At 45.1% G+C, this 8,599-nt stretch overlaps 1 protein-coding gene across 2 annotated transcripts in view; it reads left to right on the top strand.

The window, feature by feature from the left end:
* The window catches only part of HBEGF (heparin binding EGF like growth factor), a 15,784-nt gene extending 7,526 nt beyond the window's left edge, over positions 1-8,258 (top strand). For both annotated transcript variants that reach the window (XM_019534793.1, XM_019534792.1), the window contains exons 4-6: positions 5,015-5,170; positions 5,787-5,879; positions 7,611-8,258. In XM_019534793.1, the coding sequence (XP_019390338.1) occupies positions 5,015-5,170; positions 5,787-5,859 (229 nt within the window). In that variant the 3' untranslated portion in view covers positions 5,860-5,879; positions 7,611-8,258. The remainder of the gene's footprint in view (positions 1-5,014; positions 5,171-5,786; positions 5,880-7,610) is intronic.
* The last annotated feature ends 341 nt before the right edge of the window (positions 8,259-8,599 follow it).

The raw sequence follows: 8,599 nt of genomic DNA, 5'->3' as shown, positions 1-8,599 counted from the left end.
CCATCACTTACCTGTTTCTCCCTTTTGACCATTGGTCTGGGCTCGCTGGCTGTTGCTGGGCCTGGTAGTTCATCATCTCCTCCGCCCTCGTCTTCCCCCTCCCCCGACGAGCCTAGTTTAAAGCCCGCCGAAGGTGGTAGTTTAAAGCCATGATGGTGGCTTATGCGTAGGGATCTCCATAAATCGCAGAGGAAGTCACCCTCTCCCCTCCAGGCCCACAACCCCACAGCAGCTCCTTTTTTAATTTTTTCATTTCACCACTTGCCCACTCCCCTCACCCCCGCAGCTCTGCTGACCAGCCCATTTTCTCATGATTGCCGGGGAAGTGAAAACCACAGTTTTTAAATAGGCTGCAGTTTTTGCCAGCCTGCTGCTGATTGGCAGATGGGATTTGGTGGCCCTGCTGCTTGCTGCTGACCTGCAGGGAGGCAGAAACCATGGCATATTTAAAACTGCAGTTTTTTCGCTTCCCCAACAGTCAGCAGCAAACAGCCTGGCCAGTGGGACCCTTCCACGCATCCAGGGCAGATAAGGGCAAGCAGAGAAACGAAAAAAAATTAAAGGAGGAAAGGGGGATTTCCTCTACAATCCCATGGACTGGAAAGGAAAACTTTTTCCATCCCTTCAAATGTAACAACTCTGTTTACAGCACCCTTGCATCCCAGTAACTTGGATGCACTGGTGGGAGTGGGAGGAGAACCTGTTGCTCTAAATGGCTCTGTCCCAGCTCCAGGCAGTTTGGCCTTGGCAGCTGGATTTGTAGGCAGCAGTTTTGAAAGCACTTGAGGTGGCAGCCTGCCAAAAGTGTGTTGAAGCTGTTTTGTGGAGGCCTGTTCCTCTGTTATCCAAGTGTCAGGCAGTGTCCCTATATGCTGCTACTGCTACTATTCCTACCTGTTACCTTGCCTGTTCCAAGTGCCTTCTGTCTGAGGATCTCAGAGCTTTCAAGCACTAATGAACCAATTTCCTCACCATCTCCAGGAAGTAGGTAAATATCTGTATTAACCATGCTGCACAGATGAAGCTGAGGCTAAAGAGGGGTTTTCTCTTTTTGTAATTTGGACACCTGTTCACTAGGGAATGGCCTGACACCCACTGGCCTGTATCTCATGATGTGGCACAGAACAGCCATCTGAATGCAGACCAGTATTGATGTAGGCAACATTTGAGCAGGTGGATTTGGAGGTTCTGACACTATTGCCAGTTCTGAGTCACTCATCCAAGTCCCTGAGCTTGCTGCAAATAATAGCTGTCTGACTTATAGTGTGCAACTTCTTGAGCATTGAAATTTTTGGGCAGCTTGAAACCACAGGGTAAGTGGGTATGTCAGCACTGCTACTTATTCCACCCCACATTTGCACTGTAGTCCAAACCCATTAACTATCCAAATTAAAAGCCCCTTAACTGCTTTCCAGAAGCAGTTAAGTTCATCTGCAGAAGCTCTTTTGAGAATTAAGGCCCAAGTTAAACTAGAGCCTTTTTTAGGGTTCGGTTTTCCCAATACTTGTCAGTTTTCTGTGTTTGGTGTGCAGTGGTGGCAAGATGATATAGATGAGGATGAGTGACTCATCAGCTTAGGTTAACCACAACTAGCAGTATAGGGTTGACCCAGTGTATGTGTATGGACAGGGCTCCCTGGTATACTTATTGGTTAGACTTCTTTAATCAGTGCTGCCTGCTATGACATGCCGTATAGATCACCTACAGAAGAAGGTGCCTGGACTTGAGCAGGTTGTTTGAGTGCAAAGGTTCTGGCTTAAAATCCCCTAATTTAGGACTGGGGAGGCACAGATAGACTCCATTGTTCTGAAGGTTCCTCTTCTCATCCCCAGCTACATTATCCTTACAAGAGTGGGGGCTCTGAAATGGCTCAATAAGGACTTTACCACTTGTTAAAGGTGCAGAATTTCTTATTGTGTTACTGTCTCTTGTTACCCAGTAGCCACTTCCAGAGAAAGCTGAGTTACTGTGAACATTCCTGCCTTCGTCCTATCAAACTGCATCCTAATTCATCTTCAGCCTGTCTGTCTGCCATTTGCATTTCATTCTGCTCTCTGTTCCCATTAGCCAGTTCCATCTCTAGTACAGGTTTAGAATATGCCAGGGCAGGGAGAGTTCATGGCACTGGCAGTATCTGGTTCTTGAGAATATGAAGAGCTTGTCGAAGGCCATCTTGTTCTTCAGTCCTTCTGTTTTTTTGCCTTTGGTGTAACATGACTATTATTGTCTGGGGTGACACTGACCCATGGAATGTGCTGTATTTAATGGAGCTCTCTCAGCATGGGACACATGATCACAGCATGATCATGATGTTTGGAATGTGTTCACATGTTTGGTGATAAGCTCATCCTTCTCCGATTGGGTCTTGTCAAGGGTCTGGGAGTATAAGCATTGTATATATTAAGCTGTTTACATTATTATCCTTTGACTCACTGAGAGGGGTTTTTGGGTGACTGGCCTCTTTGCTCTGCAGATTTTATTTCTGCTAGGTGAGTAACTACCTGGATCCAGGGGAGTTTCATGTGTGTTTGCTCCCATTTTAAAAAGTGTTTGTGTGTGGGAAATGACCCTATGAACAAAGTGTTTTAAATCTGTGTTCCTTAACTGAAAGGACCTAAAGTCAGATCTGTTCTCAGCTTTCTCAAATGGGACTTCCCCTCTCTGAAAATGGGAAGTTGAGGGTGTGATTACTGTGCTAAGTCCTAATAAGAGCTATCAAAAGTTCCCAACCCCTCAAGTGCAAATAGGAACCAGCCACCCCTAGAACGTCTGTGGGAGTGAGCAACACTGCCAGGTCATATTTTAACTGACCCCCCCCCCTCACTATGTACCCCATGGGAGCAGGAATGCTTCAGGGGTGTGTAATGACTGAATTGTCCCAGGTTTTATTGACAGATTATCAGGTTGTGTCCCAGTTCCAACGCTTGGGTCTGCTTCCCTACTAATTTTCTGTGCCTCTTGTGCATTTGAAGGTAGATTTACAGGATTTGAGTGCTGAAGGTAACTTGGTGCAAACAGCTGTCACAGGCGAGGGCACCCCAGCCAGCCAGCCAGCACACACTACACAGCTATTTGACACACATAACTGAATGATTTCATTTGCATAGTCACCTACTGCTCTAGTGAAATGAAGACTACCCTGGGATAAGGTAGTTTTTACTGATGACCTCCAACACCCTGCACACCACTGGGGTGTGGAGGCAGTTGGCATAAGGCTGCCAAGGCAAGATCTCTGAATATGCCCTGGGAATCTCTAATATTCAACAAGGTAAAGAGATCCTTGAGGAGGATTAATATCTAACCTTTAAGTACCACAGTTAAACTTTCATTGCCATATAAGTGCAGTTTTTGGCACTTATATGGCTTTTAAATTCTCTGTCTGCGTGTCCTAAATAGGTGTCCAGATACATTTGTAACTTCTGGAAATGAAGCAGAGATGGAGCCTTCCTGCCTTTCAGCCCAGGAGCCTAGTGATTAGGGCACAAGTCCAGGGGTGGGAAATCCAGGTTCTAGGCCTTACACAGAAGGGATTTGAACCTGTATCTCCCCCTTCCCAGCAAAGTGCTCTAACTATGAGGCAATGGGGAAGGGCTTGCTTAGATGCTGGCCCAATGGACAGCCAAGAGGGCAAGAGCTATATGGGGCCAGGAAAAAGAGAACAAGCTAAGGGGAGTGTAACTCAGTGAGGGGGATATTGACCCTAGTGCCTTTTCTGCACTTTGCATATACTATCCACTGAATAAACAGCAATGGGATAGTTTATACCATAATGGGACAGGGACACAGACCAGAACCTATGAGCCTTACCTTCCAGGGCAGTCTTCCTGTCACTGAGTTACGCTCCTTGTAGCTTGCTTTCTTCCTCCTGGCCCCACATGATCTACTGAGATCCCTTCCAACCCTAAAAATCTATGAAATTATGGACATCTATATTTTCCCCTCCTTGCTGCCCAGTGCACCAGTTTCCAGAGGAGCATGCTCAGGGTAATATCTAGTCCATGGCTGACAGTTAGAGAACTCTTCTAGGAAGTGACAGATGTGGGTTCAGTCCCTCTGGATGGCCAGTGGGGAGCTAGAATCTGGGTTTCCCACTCCTATAGACAGTGCCCTAACTACCAATATTAGGCTGGTTGAGGAGGGTCCCCTTTTCTGCCTTTCAGCAGTCACTAATTGCAGCTTTTCTCTGACCAAAGTTTTGGGGCCCATACAGTTGTGTGCACCCAGACAATTCTAGTCTCCCCTAGAGGTTGTATGGCCCAGGGGCAGCTTTCCAGGTATGCTCTGAATGGAAACAGGGCAAACATAGGTATGCAAATGGAATCTAAACTCTGTGCGAATGCCAACACTTGCACTTATGCAACTGTATAAGTCACTAACACTCACAAAGGTGAAGCAGGGTTTTTGTCTTTGGTTTCTCAAGCCTTACTGAGAAGATTTTTATTATGGGAAATTGAATGGAATCTGATATGCTTCTTGTTGAAAGATGAAGGGCTGAGGCCATCCTGCTGGGAATCCAAACCATTCAGGGTAATCCCAGCCTGATGTTCACTTAGAAAACACCCATTTTTGTATACTAGGAAAACCATTGGGAAAGTCAGCCCCGGATCCAGCAGCAGTGTCAAAGGGTCTAGCAGGGTGCTGAACTGGACACAGCGGTGGGGAAGACAAAAGAAAGGAAGAAGTTTTGTTTTGATACTATACACATTGCAGGGCCTTTCCCCATAGAAAGAGAAAACTGTCCTGGAGTAGGTGCCACAGAGGCCAGCAGTGATGACAGTGGGGCTGAAGGATCTTGGTGCTGAGGAAAGGGTAAAGGTAATGTTTGGACCTTGCTGGAAAATAGCTGCTGAGCTGTCCTAAGGCAGAGAAAAGAGGTGGAGATGCTCTATGATACTTGAATGGAAGGGGCTGTGCAACATTTCTGGTGATTTTATTAACACCCTGATTAAAGCTTGGCTCTCATAGTACCCTATTACTGTTGCCTTTAAAATGCTCTCTTTTCTCTCTAAACTAGATGCCAGCCAGGATACCATGGAGAGAGATGCCATGGCCTTACCCTCCCTGTTGAGAATCCCTCCACCAGTTACGACCACACTACAGCATTGGCTATTGTGGCGGTGGTGCTGTCATCCATGTGTCTCATTATCATCGCTGCATTGCTGATGCTCAGGTGAGAGGAAAGGTGGCTGCAATGCTGTATTAGCAACATACGCCAAAGCTTAACCTACTCAACCCATGATCTCACCTACTTGGCCCTACTATCGGTGAACCAGTTCCCAATATTGCTGGGGAGATGCCTTCTTTACCCCAGCCTTGGCAATCAGTAAAGTAGCTCATATGGGAGGCAGGAGGCCTCCTGATTCAGTAGCTGAAGTCATGTGGCCTGAGCTAACCTTGCTGCATAGGTTGTTTTATCATGGAAGGATTTGTTTTCCATTCTGCCTGGGCTTCTATGAACCAAATTCAGTAGTAGAGTCTGAGATTAGGAGGATCTGCAGTGATGAGAAGCTGCTGCAGTCTTCCTTCCTGGCAAGGGATGTAAAGCAGCTGGTGCAGAGCAGAGTTAGTGTTTACCTGGGAGTCAGTGTAGCCAAAGGAGATAGGACATGCATGGCTTCACTATATCCCTGATACAATCTCTAGCTTTGGAACCACCAGCTAAACATAGACTATAGGCCTATAGACTTCCTCACTGAAGCCAGCAGGAGCTTTGGACCTGAGTACAGTAGGGCCTGGCTGTAGTAGTGATCAACCCTTTGCTGAACAACTGTCTGCTTGATTTGCAGGTGTCACAAAAGGGGTGTTTATGATGTGGAAAACGAAGAGAAAATTAAGTTAGGCATCGCTGTAAATCCCTGATGGCATTAGAGCCCTGCAAGGTAAGTCTTCAGCACAGGCACAACAGCATGGCATAGGCAGCCTTAGCCTAGCTTTAGCCAGGCCCATGTGCAATGGAAGTGGCAGATAGCTGCTCACAAGAAGTCACTGGGTGCTGTATGTTTTCCATGCCCCTAAGCCAGCTCTGTACTCCCATGCAGTCTGATAGTGATTTGCACTTCCCTTCGGGACTGGTGGGGAGCATGGTGTTTGAGCACTTCCTAATTATATTATCTGGGATTGGATAAAAAATAAAGATGAACTCTTTAAATCCTTACAATGATTTGATGAGAAAAACCATGACTCTGCTTTTAGTACCTCAGCCCTGCCACCCTCCTAAAGTGAATGCATCATTCCACGCCCATCTCTGGCTTTCTGGCTAAGCCAGTTCTGAATTCCCCAGATGATTTCTGATGGACTCCAGGGCCTTGCTTCACCCAGCCACACTCAAATCTGTTACTCCTCTATTCCTTCCCTTGCCTGAATAACTCTGCTTACTTATTCATTGAATCCCCCAGCCAGTTCCTCTGATCTGTCAGTGTCTCATCTCATAACCACCTACTCAAGCTTGCCCCTCTGGTTTTGGCCTTCTTTCTCAGCAGCTGGGGGCTGTTTTTTCACACATTCTGCTCCAGCTCTTCAGAACTGTCTCTCTCCCTCTGATCTCCTGAGTCATTTCCCCTTCCTTAAATGTTGCCTGAAACCTAAAATAAATAAATAAAGCAACTTCCTTTTCACTCCTTGTCCTTCCCTTATTACTTCATCATCCTTTAATTCTACTTCAACCACTGTTGTAATGCAATCCAGCTGGGCACAGTTGTCTTTACTGGTTTCAATGTTATGTAACATTGCTGTGCACTGTGAATCATGCAGTGCTTCACCTCAGAGGTGACTGCATTTCCCTGGTGAGCAGGCACTCGGAAAAAGGGAAAGGGCTGGGACTTCTTTCCCGGCTGATCCAAACACTGACATCAAATACACTTTCCTTTTTTTTTAAATCAGGAAAATATTGTACACATTGCGTGGGTGAACTAATGTCTCAAAAGGGACAGTAACTAATGTCCCTCACCATTGCCCATTAGCTACTGGGTTAGTTAGAATAACAGTGGGTGTCATTGTGGGGAGGATGGGAAGAGATTTAATGATGAAGACATGTCTTGCCTGTTGATACAATTAGATTTGGATTTACCCAAACTCTTCTGGCAGTGAATTCCAGAAAGAGTGTACTGCAGCCAACAAAATTCCCTTCTCTTTGCAGCCATCTTGATGCATCTCCCCCACTTGCAAAGTGCTTTATGATCCCCAATAATGGACAAAATAAATTATTGTCTTGATTCTGGAAAGTGGAAAATAAGCACAACTATCTGGGATCATTTAGATCTACCTACTTCTTTCATGCTGCTGGATTCCCAGCTTCTTTTAGGGTCTAATCTTGCAAGGTTCTAAGTGTTTCTTATGAGGTGCTCAGCACCTTTCATTCCCACACAAGTCAGCAGAAGCTGTGTCTGGGTGCTGCAATAATTACTTTGGCCCTGATTTCAGTAAAACACTTAAGCATATGCCAGAGACTCACAAACTGCAATGCATGGGCTGAAGAGCTTTTCAGAATTGGCATCTTTGTGCTGCAAGTTCCCCTGCATGAGGATTCTGCATCTGATGCCAAATAGTGTTGGCTGCATAAGGCAAAAGTCTTGGTATGAAATGAACCAGATCTGTGCTGTGTTTTATTTCAGGATTCAGTTGTGAAGCAGTTCTGCCTTCGTGAAGAAGCAAGACACAGTGATTAAAGTTCTATTTATTGGCATTTAAAAATCAGTGGAGAGTTTGCTGGAGCGGAAGTGGCATGTCTGTGTTTAGAGGTTGTCATATAAGTGCTTCACTAAAACATGCATCTCAGTGAGTAAAATTTGATGTCCTGAAATGGAAGAAGTTACAGGAAAGATGCTTTTTGCTGGAGACTTTATTTACCAACAGAATTGCTCAAGGAGGCCTGGTTTAATGCACTCATGAAGAAGGAAGAAAAAAATGGACCTTGGCTTTCCAGCTTTAGTATGGGCTGGGAAATTAAGTAACTACAGCCGAACACAAATTTGGATCCTTCAGATATACTCTGAGAAACTAACTGTGAAAGACATCAACTCCGAGGAGACCTGAGTTCGGGGATTTATTAGATTGGTGGGGTGGGGTGAGGGCTATTTAACAAGATATTTTTCATTTTAAATTATATATTTATTTTAGATATACTGTGTATAGTATTTATTTAGGGTCTGATCCTGCAGTCCTGCAATCAGTGGGCATTTTGCTAGAGTTAACAGTGGATTGGCCCTTAACTTTTGTAAGTGCAATGTAATGGTCTAATAAATAACACTTTGTTACAAACTCTTAGCCTTTTAATACTGACTGGAAAAGCAGCTAGACCATTTTAATATAACAATGTGTATCAATGTGCCCTTGCTAACCTATTGTCTGTGTATGTTTCATGTGGTATTATAATGGCAAAGATGCAGACAGTAGGAGGCAAATCTTGTATGTGAGTATGGAAGCATAAGCTACTCATGCTAAGTGGAGACATTTCACATTTGTCTTAGAATAAATTAGAACAGAGTTTGATCCCATGGGCCCAGTCCTGGTCCCATAGAATTGAACAGTAAAATTCCAATAGACTTCCAGTGTGGGGCTGTAATATACCCAAAATTGTACTACCCAATCTGCACCATAGACC

Source organism: Crocodylus porosus, unplaced genomic scaffold (assembly GCF_001723895.1).
Source record: "Crocodylus porosus isolate Cpor-Errol unplaced genomic scaffold, CroPor_comp1, whole genome shotgun sequence".
Taxonomy (NCBI): domain Eukaryota; kingdom Metazoa; phylum Chordata; order Crocodylia; family Crocodylidae; genus Crocodylus; species Crocodylus porosus.
The sequence above is the reverse complement of the archived record's forward strand: the minus strand, read 5'-3'. Positions and strand labels throughout refer to the sequence as shown.